The sequence below is a fragment of the Pseudomyrmex gracilis genome, unplaced genomic scaffold (genome assembly GCF_002006095.1).
Source record: "Pseudomyrmex gracilis isolate BER0280 unplaced genomic scaffold, ASM200609v1 scaffold_25, whole genome shotgun sequence".
Classification (NCBI taxonomy): Eukaryota; Metazoa; Arthropoda; class Insecta; order Hymenoptera; family Formicidae; genus Pseudomyrmex; species Pseudomyrmex gracilis.
In genome coordinates, this window is record NW_018020609.1 from 124,145 (window position 1) to 147,128 (window position 22,984).

Genomic DNA, 22,984 nt, shown 5'->3' on the forward strand with positions numbered 1-22,984 from the left:
TTTTTTTTTTTTTACATCGACGTTGTTTCAATGGGTATTTTTTTTTTTTTTTATTGTTTTTATTTGCAAAATGTTTTCTACAAGTCACGCGTGATCTATCGAGCTCCGGCCTCGTGTTATTATTTCCGAGCGTATGTACGAATGTGAGAATAACTGAAAATGTTATTGGGGGCCACGTGTGCTGTAGCCTGTTGCAAAATACATAACAAACACAACGCGGCACCCATGCCGTTGGATTTCGTCTGTCAATCTTACAGAGAGCTCCGAAACGCAAACCGTTCGTATGTACGCAAGCGAATTGTGATAAATTGAATTTTTTTTTTTTTTTTATTGAAAGTAAAGTTGTGCGTGAAAGTAAAGTAATGAAAAAAAAAAAATAACTATGTTGCTCTCTCTCTTATAAATTCATAACGAACAAAGCCTATGGGAAACCGTAAATCATAATATCGTGTCACTTGAGAAAGAAGTAATTAAAGTTAAATGATTTTACACACACACACACACACAACGGAAGAGATTATTGTAAAAAATTTATAATGGCAAATACATTCAGGAAAAAAACAGGCCTCTTTTAGTAGAAGACCATCAACGGCAACTCGTGGAGCGACCTTCAAGCTGGAGATGAAAAAGGGCTAACTGTCACGTCCGCCCATTGGAGTATCGATTTAAATATAAAAACGGCGCCGGCGAAGAGATATACGAGAGGCTTACGGTATCTTGACGGTCTTCGTCCTTTTTTCATTTTTAAGCTCGCGTCCTACGACGGAACAGAGAGGGTTTGTCTCTCCCCCATGAACGACGAGACTCCTTTCAGCGCTCTTAAGCCCGCCCGTATCTTCGCACCCTCCGTGTGTTTTGCTCGGTACACAAGAAACGTCCGCGAACTCGATTTATTTTCAGTGGGCCAAAGGGGAGACGTGGCCCTGTAGAAAACAATATTCGCATGAAGCATGAAAACAAATATAAATGCAGCCGGTCTACTTGTGTGTAAATTTCATTTTATCATTTTATCAAGAAACAAAAGAGTTTCGAGAAATTATCATGTCCTACCAGAAAATCCGCGACGTTGATTGAACGTCTATACGTGGAGAAAATTAAAAACGTGATTAAAGTCACATGACAGGAAAGAGTAGAAAAACAACACGTGACTAAAGTAATGTGACTGTAATGTATATTATACATAACATTAAATAATATATATGATATAAATAATATATTAAATAATATATATTATACATATAATTTATTATATATTTATAATGTTATACTTTATATTATATATTATATGTATTATATACATACTACCGTAAGATCGCTGACCTCGGTCGCGTGAGCGCGGTGGGGTCAATGACCTCGGCCGCGCGGCCTTGGCGGGGCATTGACCTCGGCCGCGCGGCCTTGGTGGGGGGCGGTCACTGACCTCGGTCACGCGACCGCGGCGGGGTCACTGACCTCGGTCGCGCGACCGCGGCGGGGTCAGTGACCTCGGTCGCGTGACTGCGGTGAAGTCACTGACCTCGGCCGCGCGACCGCGGCGGTGTTACCGACTTCGGTCACGTGATTACGGTATATGTATATATATACACGGTATATACATATATGCGTATGGGTGTGTATTATATATAGATATAGAATATTACATATAATATATATAATATTCTCTTTTTTACCCTTTTTCCTGTCACGTAACTTTAGTCACGTGTTGTTTTTCCACTTCTCTCTCTCATTATTTTTTGAGTTTGATTTTCATGCGTTATTTCTGACATTTCTCATATGTGTATTATATGGTTTATAAGACGTATATATTATCTGTCATCGCGGTAACAGGTTGTGTTCACTGACGACACGTTAAATAAAAATAACAAAAGCGTGCGCGTAGCGCGCGCCTGTGTTGTGCTAGTAAAAAAAGAAAGCGTTGCGTGTTTTAAACAAGATTTTCAATCGACAAGAAAAAATTCTTCAGATAGAGAAGCATCGATTTATTTTTTCCGAACAAATTTTCTTTTCGGAAAAACTACTGCGCCGACTTTCACGAAATTGATGAGAGAGAAAGAGAAAAGCCTCGTAGATTCGAGACACTCTGTATACTACACAAACTAACGTTAACGAACCAATGTACGGTTGAATGAGATACCGAAAATCGATGGGAAGCAAATTCCGGCAGTTTAATTAAATTTCTTTTGTGCGGGTGCCGGCAACGTGACGATTTATTTTAAAAATCGACACTCGCTCGCTACGTACGAGCGATTTACTTTGTGTTGCGTGACGCGGCCGTGTGTGTTTGATGTGGTTTTTAAATATTGAGAATTACCCCTCCCCCCCCCCATCTCTTTCTCTTTTTGTTACTAGTTATACTCGCACATTCAGACGTTCACATGCGGGAATATTAATATTTAAAATCAGACGTCATATTTACGTAAATATCGACATTTCTCTTTAGTTTTGTATTTAACGCATTTACAATGACAAACAAAAATAGAGAGAGAGAGAGAGAGAAAGAGAGATAATAACATGTGTGTTTATATTTTATTTTATAATAAAATGTTTATATTTTAATAAACTTTTTTTGTATGTTTTATTCCACCATATATATATGTCGCGTGTTGTGTAATATGTAAAATTGTTTAATCGCGAAACTATTTCGCTATTGGCCGGGGGGGACACTTACGTCAGCTAAGATAAAATTTCATATTGCGCGAATGTCGCGTATTGTAAGACTTCAGCGTCTTCTTCTCTGGATGTCGTCTGGAATTTAATAAAAACATAAATACAACAACGCACCGCGTGGATCTGACGAGTGACTGTCCGCGCTTGACTTTTCTTTTTCTTTTCTGTCCTTTCTAAATTGTGATCGTGCGCGATCATCTCTTGCCCGGTTGCCCGCAATTTTTTCGCCGCTCATCTCCCGGCGTCGTCGTCGTCGTCGTCGCAACGACGAAGAAGCGTCGTCGTCGTCGTCGCGACGACGACGACGTGAACGCGCCGCCGAAAGTCGTAAAAATGCAAATGCACCGTCTTTCGGAAAAATTGCCAGCTGACAGACCCGAAACTATCGTAGGGACGACCGACGACGAATCCCACGGTCACGTTCTCTCTCTCTCGTTCGAGTCGGCGGAAAAGTTTACGGCGACTAGAAGAGACGGTTTTTTGATAAGTTTGCGCCGCAACTTCAATTTGCAAAAATGCGCGTTATTACACCCTCCCCCAGGACGAAAAGAGGAAAGCACCTTCGATAAAGAGAGCAGATATATACACGAATAAATACTCCGGCTCTTGCACCTCCACTTCCGGAATATGTGTATATATATTCCGGGGAAGCGCATGAGGCATGCGAAGTATGCGCTTTCCCAGAAGAGGCTTTTTCGAAACGAGTGGATGCGCGCCGAGTAGCGAACCGAGTTCGGGCAGAGCTGCGAGAATATAGTTGGATGGCTGCTCCGCGCGCGTGATCGATGAGGCAGCAGAAACGAGGCACGTGTAAACCGGCGAAAAAAAAAACTTCGCGCTTCACTTTCTATTGTTCTCTGGTTTTTTTTTTTTTTTTTGTTTTTTTTTTTTCATTACGAGAATTACCCGCTATTAGACACAACGTATGCGAGAGAGCGCGGTAATTTACCTCACTACTAATTACTGCAATATTCTCGCGGAAACGCTGACGTTCTCGTTACGATAGCGAATGCATAAGTTACAGACCCACGTTTGTGCCCTCGCGCGAGTTGTGTGCGGTGTGTGTGTGCGTTTGCGTGTGTGTGTGCGCGCGTCCGGTGGAGTGTCTAATAAACGAAAATTTATTCTCACGCGACGCGTCGGTTTATTTGTCGGCAATTTTGTCCGCCGTCGCGTCGCCGCAGACAAAACGCGCGTCGCGCATTTGGCTTGTAATTATAACTCGCGAATTTACGCACGCGCGCGCGCGCGCAACTGCCGGATTTTAATCGGTAATTTTCTTGGACAGCAATAATTATTATTGCGCACAAAGAGAATGTTTCATGACACATTACACCGGTGTACATCGATATATCAAATTTAAAATAGAACGTTCCTTTAATTGCGAATGTATCTTTGTTTCAAAGCAAACATAAATTAATTTTAATTCTTCTTTCTACCGATTTAAACGAGCGAGAATGCGTTTGTTTCGAGAGAGAAGAGAGAGAGAGAGAGAAAAACGTGTGTCTTCTCAAGCGGATTAGCGCGCAAGTAGCGCGCGCGCACGGATTAGTTTTGGCAATGCGTCGGGTTTAAAATCGCTGTGGTCCAAGCGTCGGTTTTTATCCGATTTTATGCGGCAAATCTTCCCACGTGAAAAACTGTTGGTTAAAATATAAATGAACGTTAAATCTAGTAACAAAAAAAAAAAAAAGGATATAAGGCTATTCGGGGGAACACTTTGGGCTTTTAAAGTTCTCCTCCTCTTCCCCTTCCCTCCCGCGATTGTTATACTATTTCATGTAGGCTGTGCTTTCAATATGCGCACGCAAAAAACCAAAATAGTTATTACATTTGCCGTTGTCCTCGGACGCGGCGGTGTGAATATATCAGTCCATTTTATCTATAAATAACGCGATTTCTCGTTACTAGACGTATCGAGTTTTATGACTAAAAAACCGAAAAATTTTGTATATATAAAAATATAAAATTGAATACACGTGTGTCTAACAAAAAAAAAAAAAATTATTACAGTCGCAAAACAATGTAAAGCAAAATATATTAAGAGAGAAATTAAGTTTGTAACGAAATTCAATCAGTTAATTACTGTGGTTTTATTGAAATAATAAATTTTATCAAAATGATATATAAAGTAACATTTTGGATGATGATATTTTATAGGAAAGATTTTGTAACTGATACCGCGTCGCAGTATATTATCAATCACGTGCGCGTTTGCGCGTTTTAATAAAATTGTTTGTAAAGCACCTTTATAGGAAGTATCTGTGTATTTGAGTTTTTCATTTACATTTCTACAGGTTTTATTTATTCTTTTTTTTCGTCTTTTTCACATCGCATTTTTATTCAGAAAATAATCACGTATGTATTTGTGGAATTTCGCTACAAAACTTAATTTCTCTTCTGATATATTTTGCTTTATATTGTTTGCAACTGTGATAATTTTTTTTTGTCAGATACACGTGTATTTCTGTGAATATACTTAGCGCGATGTTTTTGATCACATCATACCGATATAATCGGTAATAATGTGTTTATGCGAACTCTTGTAATTTAATCGCGTCACACGTAAATAGTGGCCGGTATCAATTAAACTTTTCTAACGACTTTCGCAAGTTGAATGAAGGGTAAAGGATTGCGTTTATATTGTTAGCGATGTATAAATTACGAGGCCAGAGCGCGGCGATGATGATGCGGGATTATCAGTCTCGAACGGTCTCTCTCGTCTTTTTTGAGCTATACTGATTAAACTTCCCCTTAATTTTGATGCGCAAGTGTGTGTGTGTGTGTGTAACATCAAATGACAAAAGAACTTCTCAAAGTTCATTATTACATGCGTATCGTAAAGTTTCTTGCACGAAGATCAAAAACTTTATCGAAATTTAGTTTCATGTAAAATTGAGAAGCACAAATAGATGATAAAAAAAAATATAAATTGTTATTAGAATATACGTATTTGTGTAATTTTTATTTTGCGACATGTCACTGATGATTTTCAAATAATATCGACGTTATATATTGCAATTTGCGAAGGTTGTTACAAAAAAGAATGCAATTTCCAACAAATGCCGCCGCGAGCGTCGCATTCGTGCCACCCTGATTTTCCTCGATATGGCAATTGATATTTTTTTGTAGTCCAATTCGACAAAGGCCGTATTTATTATCTCGTTAATTTTAATCCCCCCTGGCCACACGCTGTGACCTAGTATTACTTATATGCCTCGACGACAATGATTTACGGCGCTTTTCCGGTACGACAAAAGTGGGGTAACGCACACGAATACACACGCACACGTGCGTAATGCGCGTGAATTCAAACTGTTATTCGATGTGAAATCGATTTTTTTGCTGAGAGATTTTCAAATCTCGCTCTCTCCGCACTTTTGCATACATTTAAAATATATTCCAAATATCTTTTTTTCACTAAAACTACATTTCTGATAAAAAAAAAGTTCGAAGCATCTAAATTATATAAAAAAAAAAAAAAAAAATACTACTAGGTCAACGATCCAATCGGGTCTCGAAAAAAAATCACCCTTCTGAGAGATAAAAGATCTGATAAGTTAATAAAATAATATAAAAAATAAACTTCTCTCCTATGGAATATTTCTGAAGTCTGCATTTACGAGAACTTGAAACTCATTGATAACTCAAAAGCTCATAATAACGATGAGAATCCTTTATAGGAGTCCCCGCAGGCTTATTGTGGTCATCGTACATCGAAACTGTCTTTAGAATTCCCCGCAGGCAAAACCCCGAGTATATCGTACCCTCCCTCCCTCCTCCGCCCCCTCCATCCGAGTTCAACAAGTTGATAATCCGCATCACTGCAACATCAACTTCGCAACTAAAGCGTCTTCAATGGGGTTAACGTCGGGTATCGTAAAGTCGTGTTAAATATACAAAGCGAACTGAATAAACAACTATGCCCCGCGCATGATACGGAACTTCGCTACAACACCCGCCCCATATTGCGCAACCGAAGTTGAAGCCGAGTTTTCACCGCGATAACGTGAAAAGTGTACTGCATTTATTACATAGCGAAAGTTCCTTTCCACGTGGCGGTGGGGAAAGGGGAGGTCAAGTTTCTTCACAAATAACCGCCACGTTGCTCGACATTACCCGGGAGGATCATCAAAATTAACTTTTAGTTCTCCACAACGTGGCGTGGCGCCCTGGGACCGATTTTGCGGTCTACGCTGTTCGGAGACTATTACTGAAACCGAGACCGACAAACCGCCAATTTTCCTCGACCAGTTGTTGAGACTAATTTTTTTTCGTTTAACGATTGACTTCCCTACCCGCGTATATACATCTGCGGACCAAATTTTCCAACACGCATTAGTCAACGTCAAACCGCGGCCTGATTAAGATTTGACAAATTGCTACAATATTTTTGTCAGACGACGCCGATCTTTCCGACGATCGAGATATCCTCCCTTGAGTTATAATTGATAAAAAAAAAAAAACCTAACCAAAAGACGAACGCAAATTGAAAATTTGAAATTATAATTGAAATAATCAAGAGCCGAATTATAATGGACAATTTGGAAGATAATAAAAAGAAACAAATTTCGAGCGAACATATATAAAGAAGGTTATTACCGAAGAAATTTTCGGATATCGTGTGCCGCCCAATCCGATTAGTAAGATTTCACGAGAGCGTAAAATCGGGAACGATCGACTTGAAAAAGTAAAACCTCCGCGCTCCTCGCATTATACCGATCGGGATTCAGTGATTATTCAGCCTCTCGTCCGATATTATTTCCACGGGCTTAATCACTAACGGTCGCCCGGCCAATAAATCGCCCGTAATTTGCTTTAAGCTCCTCACGGAATTATCTATACTCTACCTTCGCCGAAGTTCCGGGATTACCTTCGGCGGTCGGCTCCTCTCTCTCTCTCTCGTATCCGAGAGACTTGCATGCGCTCCGCCGCTTCTCTTCCTCCTTGAACGAAATTTAGAGCTAATTTTTTTTTTTTTTTCCCGAATGCAAATTCAATTTTCGGCTGCGACTTTTTGATCTTCAACGTCAGACAATTTATTGTTAAAGGAGTAGGAATTTTCGACCTTAAATAATAAAAAAAAACTAATATTTTTTTTCGAGCGAAATTTCCTTTGACCGGATTTTTTTTAACTGTAGCATCGGATGATTTCGGAAAAACATCTTCTTTCTCAGTGAAATAAAAATTGTATTAGAAGAGAAAGAGAGAGAGAGAGAGAAAGAATTTTTAATGCGAAAAGCATTAAAAGAATAATAGTTTTTATGCAACTTGCGGATGTTTTTTACTTATACTGTCACAATGTTGTCCATAAACTTTTCACGCAAATATATCGTTGCAGATAATGGGCAAATGGTACGTCGTGGAAATATTGGAACACAGAGGGGATCCGCTGAAGAAGTCGACGGGGACCAATTCGCAAGTGGTCAACGCGTGTCCGATCGTGAATTTGAGATCATCACAACGTAACGAATACACGGCGGAGCTGCATCAAATTTTGAGGCTGCTGTGGACCGAAGAGGCTGGGAATGTAGAGTACACTTTCCAACTAAAAGATATCAGAAGAAAGGGCTTCTGGCAAATTACGGCTAATCAGAACGGTAAAAAAAAAAATAATACTTAAAAATAACACTTTTAATTTCATTAAATTTTACGATGCTTTTTGTCTAAACAAACTACGATTAGTCACGTCGGACACATCACACATATCTTGACCTCGAATGCTATCAATATCTCAATTATCTTTTGCCGCTTTGATCGTTGTTTGTAACAAATATTAATAAAATTAATTACCACTGATACGAAAATTAATTACATTTATAAATTAAAGCAAACAAAAAAAAGCGCGTAAACAAGGGATTTCCGAAGCAAATTGGCGCGACAAACAATCACAAGCAAGTGACAATGATTAATAACAGCTGGTTGAAATTAGAATATTGGAGCAGATATATATATATATATATTGTAAGTCCTTTCTCTCGGAACAAACTGATTAGAGAGAAGAGACGGGGGAGAGGGGGGGCTTCCCTTCTTTATATCTTAATCGAATTTCTCGACATTCCGCGCTCTCTTCTCCGCGCGTTAAGAGTTTCCGAAGTATCTCGATCATTTCAATTAGAGGACAAGCGTTACGCTCATCGCGATTGATTTTCCATGTTACTCAGTTAGTTCGAGTTTAAGAGCCCCTCTTCGCGCGATTAAAATCGAGGAGGCTCTCAATTTTTCACCCGTTTCTCGAGCGGCATTTTGTCGCAGTCGACGTTCTCCCAAGTGTCTCTTTAGAAAAGAGACAGAGAAATGGAAACTCTTGCCGAGAGTTCTTTAAGACTTGCGAAAGCGATGAGCACTTCGTCGCTTAACAATTTTATCACGCGAGAGATTCATAACTCTTTTTTTTGTATATCTTCGAACAGCCGTTTTTTTTTTTTTATCCCGCTTGCTCGCGAACAAAAAATTAAAGGCCTGGTTTTGTCGACGAAAGAATTTTTCAATTTGTTTTCAAATTGCAACGAAAACGTGTTGCGCCGCGCGTCTCATCATCTCCTTTTCTCTTCTCTCCTCCCGCCCCGTCTCTCTTCTTCTCTTTCGCGTGTTCCGGATTTTATTGATCCGTTGTCTATAACCAAAGAAATACATCAGCCTTGCAGCAGCAGCGGCGGCAGCTGCTTGAAAGATAAGCCATACAACAAACTCTCTCGAGTTATGTATATTTCTTTTATAATATTGCCTTTTTTTTGCAAAGAGAAAAGACTGAGGAAAAACCAACTGTTACTTTTGAAACTGTTATAACATTCTGATGAGATAAGAAAAATCATAGGAATAAAGTTTGAGAGAGATGAAAGATTGATGAAAAGTAAGAAACAAAACTATTTTGTACAACGTCTTCTTTTGTGATTCAAAATGAAATTTTCACACAACGACGATTGCGATCTTTTTTTTTTTTGTCGCGCAATAGATATTCTCCTGTTTTGACAGCGGAAAAACAAATATAATACGCGTATATATATATATTATCGGACGGTGCTTGCAAACTTCGAAAGTTCGAAGTTCTTCCGAGAGAGAGCGATTATCATAAGCCAGAGTCCGAGAGTAATCGATCGCGCGCAACGGACAAAAGTTTCTCTCACTCCCTTTCGCGCTAAGAGAGCGAGGCAAATTGGATTAACGATTCCGACCCCCTCGGAGAGGGTTAGTTGATCGCGCAACTTGCATTAGAAACGTGCCATTAGGTCGGTTCTTAGAACCGATTGACGTTCTTAGAACCGATCGTCAAACGAAGACAAACACCTGTAGTCAACGAGATATATATATATATATATATATAGCAAGAAAGAATTAACGTTTATTTCTCGACCAAGTTTCGAAGAGCGAAGAAGGAGAAGGCTTTAAACGCGCAAGGCTGTACAGCGCGAGCGAAAGAAGAAGATTGATTGCGAGATCCGATATATATTGTCTCTTTGAAACGGGACCGGGAGAAAAGATGCGGTAAGAGAGATCAAGCGTATTTTCCCTTTCATTGGATCTCGAATCGATTCCACGTTCTTCCTTGTTACATTCGAAGTTGACACAATGGTAATTTGCGCCGGACGATATATAACCGCGGTGGTTCGTTCTCGCCGAGAAAGAAAAACCGAAATTAAATAGTTACAATATATATATATATATATATAAAGTAACAAAGCTACATCTCGCGGTAAGAAAGTAAATGATATTTATAATGAGAGAATCGCGGAAAGAGGGAGGAAAATAGACAACTAAAAAAAAAAAAAAAAAAAAAACAAAGCGAAGAAGTAAAACTATAAAACTTGCGAGAGAGCGAAGACAAAGATACTACTCGGTGAGAGAGTGAGAGAACGTGCGGAGATTAACATCGGGTTCTCGATAAAAGTGTCTGTTTGACCGGACCCCCGGACTTTGATCTCTCAACCGTGCTTACGTCAACCGGACGGATTAAAAGAGTAAATTAAAAGGAATGTAAGCAAAGCCTTCGAAACACAAGAAGGCTCTAAAACAAGTGGAACAAACGCACCTTCGGCTCACCTTCGAGATGCGATATTCTTTGATACAAAGTTAGATAACGTAACATATCGAATCGTTATCAAACGTACAAGCGAAACCGATTTTTCGATCTCCTCGTTTGTGGATCATTTGTTTGATCCCAAGATAATATAATGATAACAAGTAATAATTGTGATCACCATTAATTATTACGCACAAATGAGCAGAGAAAGAGAGAGAGAGAGAATCGAACTAGAAAGTCGAACACAGAACGTGATTATCTCGTCGAGTTAAAACTGCCAATACTCTACCCAAGGAACATCGCACATCGGTGCAATTGCGGACCGAGGTTCAATTCGCCCGGAACGGTAATTAAAATCACAAGACGGCCCGGATAACGATCTTAATGAATTCGTGCAGAATTCGTCTGTGTGATTATCGGTTAACCGTCAGTCGAGGCCGATGTGAGGGAAGAAGAAGAAGAAGAAGAAGAAGAAGAAGAAGAAGAAGAACTCACAACCGTCGTCGTGTTTAAGCCAGTAAAGTCGAGGCATCCAATTACGAATGCCGGGAAAATGACGGGGGGAGGAGAGGGGAACGCGAAAAATTTGTCACGAAAGAAGAAGAAGAACGCGCTCGGCGACGCGGAAAATAATTTTTCAAAAGTCGCGCACGGCCATCTGCTCTTTTTAATTTCTTTCCGGCCGACTCTGCAAGTTTCCTCTGTCCGCTCTTTGCCTCTCTCTCTCTTTCTCCCGATCTTTTCTCGTGCATCCGCTAGAGAGGCTTCTTCTGTCCCGGCTATATTCTTCGTTATCAGCCTCAACAGCAAACACGGGGAATCCGGTATAATAACGCGCGAAACTAGCAAGCGAGCGGACGAACGAAAACGCGCAATGCGGATTGAGGTTTCCGCGGGAGTTGGGGTTTCAGAGTCCGCGGAAGCATCGCGCTAATCCGAAAACTGAAAACGGGCCGCTACTTGAAGGTTAATACGTTCCACCGGCATCGCGGAGAATCCGCAAGAAGTACGCTCGTCGATTGACGTATGGATGTTGTTTGCGGAGTCGTTGCAACTTCGCGACGCGGCCATCGGGGAAACCGGCAGCGCACTGCTACTCCAAAGTTCGCTCTCATATTAATTCTCACGCGAATGCATCTTCATTCGGCGAACGCACACCTGGAAATGAGCGTTTCTCCATGTGTATGTATATAGACCGTAAAGCGGGAGGAGATTGAACAAGTTTTCCTCGCGTTGTATTCAAGTCGAAACCGCGCAAACGCGGATTGTTTACAGAGAGAAAGAGAGAGAGAGAGAGAGGGAAGGAAGAACGTGTATTCACACAAGGACTAAAAATTATTTGTCGTACTGAAGATTGTATCAAACGTCAATGGTGTTTACGAAAGGGTTTATTTGTTGTCGCTGCACCCCCCCCCCCCCCCGATATAATTCTTCTGTGCGGACGCGCGTGATTGCGTTTCATGTTAAAAATACTGCTGCAAAGCAACTTGTTAATTTCGACGTTTCGCGTTAGCAAGTTCTCGTTAAAAGCAATTTCGACCTAGTATTTCAATATCGAGGCAGAAAAATTCCGGTTATAATAGAATTCCAGGGAAATATTCTATATTAGAGACCGGATAAAAAAAAGGAGACAGCTGTGGAAAGAGAGAAAAAATACTAAAAAATATTTTACTAATGAGCACGCGATATTATTATTTCAGTAATTTTTTTTTTTTTTTTTTTTTTTGCACACGTCGCGCGCGTTTTCTTTGTGCAAACGCGAAGTTTAAAACGACGTACACGTCGATAATCAAGTTAGTTCACGTTGTTGTTAAAAAAAATCTTCAAATTTCGAGACGACATCGGACGGAAACTGTACGAAAAAAAAAGAAAAAAAAAAAACAGATAAAAATTGTATATAAACTTGTGTATAATTATGCGAAACGTAACGAGCCGTGTTTTAACAGGGATGAGGGAAAAGAAGACAGACGGAGCGCGATCAACGCTTATACTTTTTTTTTGCCGGCACAACATAAGCGCGCGACTTTATTACGGAAAGTTAAATCAATTCCGTGCATTAACCGCTCCTTGAACCGGAAGCGCAAGGGAGGGCTTCGCGAGAGGATTCGCCGCGCGCGAGAATGTTTTTGCCGTTTTATAGACGGCGGAATGAAAACTTACTCTTCTTCTCCACCATCCCTCTGTCCCCCCCGACATCTCTTCCTCTCGCTAAATTTAACTTCCCTTGACTTCGGCCCGGGAATCTCATCAGAGCTGCAGCTGCTGTACTACTTTGGGCACTAAAAAGGAAGATCTGGGGCAGTTTTTCGATGGAATTTAATAAATTTTTGCGCGACATATTTACCTCTCGGCGATCGGACTGTTTGACGTTGAAAAAAAAAAAAAAAAAAAACGACGACTGCGAATCGATGTATCGATGTAAGCGCCCCGTTCTACTCAAAGAATCGTAGTTATGTTGTTTTAAACTCGTCGCACAAAATATATGTAAGGATATTTTATCTTAGCCGCGAGGAAGAGAGAGACTTAGTTTTCGAAACTCGCATGCGAGAACGACAATATTGTTCTTTCTCACGGGAGTTATTGAGAAAAATATTTATCGTGAATCAAAGGATTGTAGGAAAAAAAAAAAAAAATGGCATAAAAGTTAAATTGCGAGGTTTGCGAGGAATATCGTAAAAAAATATCTCTATCTGAAAAATTTACTCGATTAATTATAAACGCTAAACCGTTGTTTCATCAAATATAGAAATTTAAACGAGCATTAGACTAATTGATTTTCCGAGTTATGATTAATACTATATAACGCCTGTTTATTCATGGATAAGGCATGTTGTTTAATATATAATTGTTTACATGCGCGCACAAGAGGGACAACGTTACGTTGCTATTCATTGCGCGCCGCTCAATTCGAGGGAGGGACAACGTACACAATGTTACTGTAGTTAGCAAAATGTAATGATGGTATCACGCGATATTGAGAGCAAATTTGAATACTAATCACAACGACGTATCTCTATCGACGACGAGGCGATTACCGAGAGACGATAACGTGACGCCGGCGCGGCTAAGTGCGCAATTAAGCGTGAGCGCGTGTAATTATATATCGACGTGTCGTTTTAATTTATTCGCGACTTGAGCGCGAAGCGCTTCAAGTTAAGGACCGGGATCGCGCGAGAGGAGATAAATATCTAATTAGACGGAACGTGTAATTACGTGTCAGCTTTCGATTATTAAGCCAGAAACAATCTCGTTTCGCAATTAATGTCGTTTCACAATCGCTTCGCTGAACTGTCATTTCGGTGAATTGTCAGCGCGATGTGGTTTGCTTTTGATAATGATCGATATGTCGCGTAGTCTACGTCAAACGTCCAATAATGTCATTTCGATCAGCTTTGTTTATATGATTTCGAGCGACAAATAACAAAAAATATAACACGTGTTGTACATGTGCAAATTTTTAACAGAGCATAAAATTGAAGAGAAAAGAGATAAGACACGCGATATATTTATCGAGAGATTTCTGCTAAACTAAGATCAATACGTTAATATATTAAATAAACTAAGATAAAATATTTTTTAATATATATTAATTACAGCTCATTCTCATTATGATACAACGTCTATTTGTTATTTATTAGAAATCTGAAATATAAAGAATTTATATACGCACCACTGAAGCATCTCTCACCGCCGCTCCTCATTAATTTTCCAAATCGCAATCAAGTTTTTAAAAACAAAAAAAAAAAATCATTTCACTCCTAAGTAGATCATTCACTTAAACGCGGCTAACGTTCTGTGTCCGTGCATACAAATTCGCGCGTATAATAGGCAGAAAGGAATTATGAGAGCGGGGGTCTCTATAGATTCTCAGATAATCCTACAAGAAAGATCGATTCCGAAGTTATCAAAGATGAATCGGAGATTAACGATAACCGATCCGACAAAAATATATTCACCTTCTTGTACGTAAGCGGATTATTTTCTACAAAGCGGATGCTTCTCTTAAACGCTTGAGCATTAAAGTGGCATCCGCGATGAAATATTTTCCAGCATCGCGCGCGCGATGATTCCCTTTTCTCTCCCCTCTCCCCTCTCACACACATGGAATGCATCGCTTCATATATTGCCGGTCGCTGCTATATATTGGTCGAGCGTATATAGATTGTACAGACGTGACAGACGTCTCGTCTCTCCCGTCACATTTCCCTTCATAACGTTAAGTGCGTTCTCAACTGCGTAATTGAGCCGTAATATTACATATTTCCACGTCCACGTCGTACGTCTCGCATTGTCGTACGCGATTATCGAATCCGTTCCGTAAATTGCGCCGGCAAGTGGAATTGTAATCAAAATTATTTGCAAAAAAAAAAATTGCCAATCAGGGGAGACCGGGGCTGATTGCGACACGGGTAAAAAGTTACGAGCTTTGATTAGTGATAAAAAAAATTAGTGCCTACATTGAAGCTAAAAAGAGACAAACGCGACAACTGTCACGCGTCAGTAACGTCATCGTTGTTGCAATGATTTTTCATCGCTAATTTGAGGTTGTAACTTTTTTGACCCGTGTCACAACCAGTCTCCCTTATCTCAAGTATCTCGTTCGGGAAGTGCAACGTAAGTGAGCGAAACGAAAAGAAAACTCGCGCGTTACAACGCGTGTGTTTTTTTCTTTATTTTTTTGTTTTCTTCCAGCAAAATATCCTGCGGATTATAAAAACGGAAAGAAACGGAGGGAGGGGGGGAGGATAAAAAGTTTTATAAATTGACATTGCGCGCTATACCGACGGGGTTTCAATAAAACATCGGTCGTTCCATATTCCGCGGGGTCCGAAAAGTTCTCACGCGCGACACAAACACGACACAACACATCCCATACAAACCTCCATTAGATGTTCATTAGACGTCGCTCGGAGTTATAGACGTCCATTAGACGTCTAATGGACGTTATATGTCTGTGTGCGCGAGTTCATGCGTGCGTACACATATGTATTATTTTCTCACGTACATATGTTTCATAAACGCGTGTTTCGAATAAAATACACACACGCTTTCCGTTAGATCATAAACGTCGCGCGGTTTGTTGAGTCGATCGTGTTTCTGGATACGACGGGGGAGGGAGGGTAAAATGGTTGAAACTTGTCATTTGCCAAAGCGGGCGACTTAGCGACCGATTAAATGCGTTCGGAAAAAAAAAAAAAAAATAAAAGTGCGATCCGGGATCCGGGATGACAAATGACGTACTAAATACAATGGTATATTTACGCGCCCCGTTATTTGCCGCCGCGCTCGCCACACGAGGAAATATTTTCTTTTTAATTTCCGTAACGTTATTTCTCTCGTCGCTTCTCGTTGCCGCACTCGCGTCTCATTACTCAACGCTCATTACTCGAGTACGTGCTCGATTGCTTTCTCGCAATAAACGCGTAAGCGGATTACGACTCGCGAGAGTACGTCTTGTGTGTGACGTATATGTATATATTCTCTCTATTTCAATTTGATATAATAAACTATAACACCGTGTTAACACGCGTGTAAAACATTTTCATTAGCTTCCTTAGAGAGCGATGAAATCGTCCCGTTGTCAGACGTTAAAAAGCTCAATTTATCAGCACAAGATATATATATACTATATATACGATTCGTGTAGTATCGCGATATGATGTATCGTACATATGTGTACGTATATAGACTGTAGACGGGGGTGCGGAGAGATAGACTACATATTTCTTCGTCCTCGCCGCTGGAACAGTGACAGGAAATTGGAAAGTCAAGCTTTTACTGCTCGCTTGATCCTTCTTTATTGTCGTGCTTTCCCAGCTTGATCTTAGATATCTATATGTCGAAGAGCTTTTTTACGGCCGAAAAATAATCTCATCTATCATTCGCGCCATTAATATAATTTAACCGAGAGAAATCTGCAAGATTCTCGAATATACGTGTCGAGATTTTTTTTTTTTTTACGACTAGTCCCGCGACGCGAGATTGTTTATGTCTTGTTAAGAAACGACAAGCGCGCGCGAAGAAGACAGAAACGTGTCCCGGGAAGAAAACCAGCGCGCTTCATATATAAATCGTCGTCGAGTTTCTTCTTGTTTTTTTTTTTTTTTTTTGGCGATACACGCGGATTGCTTTTGTAAATAAAATAAAAAAATAATAATAATAATAAAAAAAGAAACAGATTTTATACTATGTTACCGCCTCTCTCTCTCTCTCTCTCTCTCTCTCTCTGGCTCCCGTACTCTTCCCTCTGTTTCTCGCGGAGAGAGACGTTCAGCGTTCTTCACAGAAAAATAAGACTACTTTGCAAAAATGGAATCGTCGTCGACAGACCCTTATTTTTGCAGTCGCGACAGTTCCGTTTGTACAAGAGATTCCACTCCGCGCGCAACGCGGAACGGTGGTAGGTAGCGAACAACTCGAGTAGACTCGAGGAACAGGAAATTCGATAGCGCGCGAAGAGAAGAGAGACTTCGCTTCGTTTGTGTCGCGCGCGCGCGCGCGCGCGTATATGTCGCGTCGCTGCTTTTTAACCGGGTGTTGATTTAATTTTCAGGCACCATGACGCAGAAGAGCGGCTACAAGCAGTTCAGGGGCACCGTTCACGTAATGAAGGCCGTCGCCTCGGACATGGTGTTGACTTTCTGCTCCCGTTATTACGACGACCAGCTCTACTCGCTCCTGCTGTCGCGCCAGCACACCATGCAGAAGAGCGACAAACGAGGCGTTCACAATCTGCTCGCTCGTCGGGGTCTCAAACCCGTCAGCATCAGGGAGACCTGCGTCAACGGCGAGGCCGGATCCAAAAGATGTACCCTCGATCTCGTCTCCTGGACGACCATAGTCGGTCTTATCTCGTCGAGTCTTCTCGTCAGGTCCTGGCAGTAGTAAAATTTAGGACGATCAATCCTCCAAGAGAGACACACACAATCGCCACAGCTGCTCGAGTGTCTCTTCACCACCCTCCCCCCCCTCGCCCCTCTCATCCCCCGCGTCTTCTCGACTAATTAGCACGATTATTAACACTTTGGATGCTCCGCGCGTGAGAAACAGTAGTCGCAAACATCGCCCGGATGCGGAAATCCGTCGACTGCACTTGCTGCACACGTCACATTAATTATGTTTCTCGCGAAAAGTCTCGCGCGCAGCGCGCGCTGTACAGTTAGCAATTTTCTGTATAATTTACGGATTTTCCCTATTGTTTACGAATATTCCGCTTTCCGTTGTATATATAGATATATACTGTCAACGTGTATATATATATACACGCGCGAAGAATATATGTTACAAAAACGGAAACGCTCGCAGTTTTTGAACAACGTTTCACGTGCGCGTATCAAATTTTTTCTTCTTTTTTTTTCTTTTTTTTTTTTTTGGTTTCTTTCGAGAAACAACCATCGCATCCAAGAAGTGACCGTTTTTACGCCGCGACGGACATTCGAACACATCGAAGATTTCTTCTCCACAGTTGTAATTTTAATATTATCGTCGTTTATCGTCGATAATTCGATCAACATCGCGAATAACGGAATTGCGATTTTTTAGAAAAGAATCCGCAGCGTTCGCCGGTCTGAAGTAATCACGCGGAAAAGAACGAACATCCCCCCCGTCGACGGGGAATTTGTGAACCCCTCCCTCCCTCCTCTTAAGAGGATCAAAACGCCACCAGAGAAGCAAAATCGAGCGCTAGGAGGGAAACATCGATATCATCCGCGACTCTCGCATCTCCGGGAATCTTCTTTCCCCGAGAAGCCGGCGCGATCCCGTTGGCCACTCGAATATTTTTCAGCCGACGTCGTTCCCCCCCGTCGTTTGTTCCCATCCCGAGAATGAATTACCCATTAGGCGATTTCTCTTCCACCCGGACATCGGGGACACATCGCGAGCCGCTCTCTTCGTCGCTCTCCTCCCTTCCCCCCCCCCGAAGTTTTTAATCAAAAGTGCTCTTCTCTATGTGTGTGTGTGTGTGTCCGCGTGTGTGTGTGTGTGTGGAAAAGTTTGCCGCGCGCAAATATATTTATCCTTCCCACGCCGCGTATAAAACATGTGCACTGTGGGGTTAATTTTTTTTCCCGCCGTATCAAGGTAGCAACCTTCATTTATATACAGCACGGATTTTTCTTGCGACGGATTTACCGTCGAGGGGTAGGGCTTAGCTACGGGGTCGGGTTTTTATCTTTAATAATACATGTTTTGGCCGGACTTAATACACTTGTTCCCCCGTAACTAAGTAAATAATCGTTTTCTGTTCCCGAACGTTTGCTCTCTCTCTCTCTCTCTCTGCGTATTACCGCGGGGGGCGAATTACCTTTTCTCCCTCGCGACATTTCGGAGTTCGCAGAAACAGATTTCGTCGTCGCAACGGATGAAGAAAGAGAGAAACTCGCGCGCCTTCAAAGTTTGAACAAAGTTGTTAAGATCAACACTACTTAGCGCTCGCTGCGAAAAATACGTGGTCCTCGCTCCTGTGAACGGGGGGGTGAAATTCCGAACGAAATCCGTAACAGAAGAAGATTAAGAATGGCGAAATATCGAAATCTCGCGAGCGCCACGCCGAAGGATTTTCCGCAAATACTTTTCCGATATTTGACGTAAAGAGAATGGAGAGAAAGAAAGAGAAGAGAGAGAGAGAGAGAAAAAAGAGAGAAAAGCGCGCGCGCTTTTTGGTGTTCGTCGGCATCCCTTTGACCACGCTGAAGCATGTTCTGAACCGAACACCCACTATACTGGTTCTCCCATCCTCTCCTCTTTCGCCCGATACTTGTCCGTCAAGGAAAGTTCTCTCGAGTTGAGTTATCGCGGTGAACACAACCCGATGCTCGCGTGTCTCGTCGATCTATCCGGAGCGTTGGATTATGTGGGGGGAGAGCGGCGAAATAGCGGGCCGCGCCGGAGGAGTTCGCGGGATCGTGCGCGACCCTCGTGTGTGTCAAACGAGCGAAGAGTGAGATATGCACTCTCGACGATTTCAGTTCCACCGACGCAGCAGCAACCTCATGCAGATTGCGGAACTGTCTGGCGATAATGCCGTTTCTCGTTCGCGGGAAGAAGTTTCCCCGAGACTTGCCCCGTTTTTCCCCCTTTCCTCATCATCCTGTTCCGCGATCTTTGCGCGCGTACGGGGTGTTTGGTTGAAAATCACTCGAAAAAGACACCGAAATCTATTATTGCGCGCGTTGTCGCACGTTGAGACGTGTTTCGAGAACGAAGTGTTCGAGAACATTTGATTTTATGAGACTATCGTTTGTCGTGAGGGAGAATTTTCTTTTGGAGATTCGGAAAATACGCGGCGGAGAGAGTCTCCTTCGATTTTCTCTTCCACGAACACCCCGTATTATTATTCCGCTATAGCTCGGGAGTCACGTAGAGTTCGGGATTGTCGCGACGCCGTCGCGACGTCGGCGTCGTTTCTTCGCTTAACGAAATCACCGAAATCTTGGAGCTCGCGCCAGGAATTTTCAAGCAATCACGCAAACAGGTAACAGTACGTACGTAATGCAACCAAATACTTTCTCAGGAGATCGTCGGCAATTATAGCGATCGATCCATCGATCGGACGGGGAGGGAGGGGGGAAGAAATTTGCGTGAATTTTGATTTTCGTGCAATTATTCGAAATGTCAATCAAGATTAATTAATATTAATACCGACGATAAGAGAATGTACCCCTATCTAATGTAATATTTAAATGTAACATATCTTTCTACACCGTGTCTTTTTTATTACATAAATATACATGGTCTTTTTTATCATTCAATTTTCACATTTTTTAAAAGCTTTTAAAAAGTTTTACAAAATGAACGAAGAAGAAAATCGCGCTAAAAATTTTCCGCACGCGTGTTACCGAAAGTCGATATCTATAAAACTTACTTAAGACCGGTTCAACGTTGTATACGTGTATTTACAATAAGTAATTGTAATTTTCGCGAAAGTTCCGAAAAGATTCTCTTTTCGCTCCGACGAGTTGTCGAGTTTAATGAGTGTTTTTTTTTTGTTTTTTGACAATTTATTGAAATGTTACATAAAGAGTCGGACAACACCGTTTTTACGTAAGTAATTCGTTTATCGAATTTTGCGATAAACAATATAAATCGAAGGAGAGATGTTTTTTCGGAACCTCGCGCTCGTAATTTTAGGCGAAAAATCTAAGTGTTCAATTTGAATAAAATTAACGTGTGATCAGAAGCGGTAAAGATTTGTTTGTTTTCAAATGAATTTATTGCGCTTTAACGACAATTTTATTCCCTGAAGTATTGAACGCAGAACTTTCTCGATTACTTAAATTCGCATTATCTTTCTGCATTTAATGCTTTCGAGAATAAAAAGTCTCTGACTGAATATCTTGCGGGGAGAAAAATGTGACTTCTCTTATCTGTCGTTTCTGATCTAACCGATGCGAAACTAATCACACACGTCACGAAAAAAAAAAAATCTGTGTGTTTCCATGTGAGAACGAGAATTCACTTCTTCCGTTCTTTCCGTACGAACTTGAGAAACACACTTGAGAATAGATAGAAAAATGCATGCATCGTACACATATTTCCTTTAGCAAAAATGTAAAATGACAATAGGTGTTGGCAATCGAGCTGACACCGCGAAAATGGCTGAGTAGTGAATCGTCATGTGTTTAACCGCTACAAGGATTTAAACTGTCGAACCAAATATCGCGCGAAATCAATGTACCGTGACAATTTCACATTTCAATCTCGCCGTTCTCGAAATGTTTCCTCTGTAGTTATTTAGGATTAAGAAAATCAGTCATCGATCACAAGCTCTCTGTCAAAACTGTAATTAAATTTATTACGATTTTTCGTTAATGAACCTTTGTGCAAAAATAATTTTTAATCATTAATTTTTTTTTTTTTTTTTTACGTTGACTCTTTTTCGACAGATATTGAGATACAGATATTGAAATACATGCGTATATAGAATTAGATGTGTATAAATTATGAAAAAAAAAAAAAAAAAAGTAATGATTTAATTCTCGATCGCGAAAAATAAAAAGTATATGGTGCGACGTCAATCGATTTTATTTTCAAACAAAGTTTCGCTACTCGAAAAATATATATTTATTATCTCTGTTAATTGTTTTATATTTATATATAATTCTATATAAAGCAAATTTATATTACTAATTACCGAGATGCCACACAATATTAGAAAAAGTCTATTATAAAGTTGTAGTTGTTAAAATTATCATATTTATGTATGTATAAATGCGTAAAAGATATATAAATATATATATATATATAATTATATATATATATATATGATTATTGATTGATTATATATAAAAAAAAAAAAAAAACGCGAAGTATAATTGTGATTAACGATGGAATTACATTGTATTGTTATAGCAACGATTCCGAAGATAAATTATTTAAAGTCTAACGCGCGCGAGTCGCATTTGAATCGCTATATCCAAGAAAACTATCTACCACTAGAACGAAATTACAAAATTTAAGAGACCAGAGAGAGAGAAAGAGAAAGAGAGAGAGAGAGATAGAGAGAGATAGAAAGATAGAGAAACCAATCTCAATAATTTGCACTTTTATTTCGGACAAACTCGAACAACACTCGACGTAACACACCGATACTTTCCGAGTGAAATAAAGATTGTGTGTGTAAAATATTTTCTACGTATCTATTTATAAATAAATTTAAGAGAAACAACACGCAACTCAAAGAAAATTGTCACAAGTAAAAAGAAAAACAAAAACAAAAAAAAAGACAAAAGATACCGAAGCCGCGCGTTTCTAATTTTGTTAATAAATTAATATCGCACGCCGTACGTATACAATTGCGACGCAACACAGTGACGTAACGAGCGCGAGTAAACAATTAAAGCTTAGCGCGCGGTGGAACGTGATTAAACCCGCCATAGCATAGCTCGATAGCTCGAAGGAGAAACCGGCTCTTGCTTATCGATCCTTTCCCGAGAGCTGTCAGACTCCGGGAGCTAACCCGCGCTTGTTTCCCCGCGTAGCATCGCGCGCGCCGTTATGCAAAATTTACGAGACCACGGCGCTAACCATACGAGAGCAGTATCATCAATTTTTATCACACTCACTTCCGAATTAAGCTTAAACACAATATTTCTTTTTAAGCATATACGACGGGATTTATCGGACGATTACACGGAAATTCCATAACTTCTATTACAATCCGCTTTCGTATTTCTCACATCCGCGCGCGCGAGCGCGCATCGGACGAGCTTGCCATTACTTTTTCAATATTTCGCCATTTATTGGAGGATTATTATCGGCGCCGCCTCTTTCTCGGATTCGTCTCTTCCAATGTAC

General features: G+C 40.7%; 1 protein-coding gene across 2 annotated transcripts in view; it reads left to right on the top strand.

Annotated features, from left to right (window-relative positions):
- The window catches only part of LOC109852163, a 65,821-nt gene extending 47,224 nt beyond the window's left edge, over positions 1–18,597 (top strand). For both annotated transcript variants that reach the window (XM_020423052.1, XM_020423053.1), the window contains 2 exons: positions 8,009–8,267; positions 17,241–18,597. In XM_020423052.1, the coding sequence (XP_020278641.1) occupies positions 8,009–8,267; positions 17,241–17,572 (591 nt within the window). In that variant the 3' untranslated portion in view covers positions 17,573–18,597. The remainder of the gene's footprint in view (positions 1–8,008; positions 8,268–17,240) is intronic.
- The last annotated feature ends 4,387 nt before the right edge of the window (positions 18,598–22,984 follow it).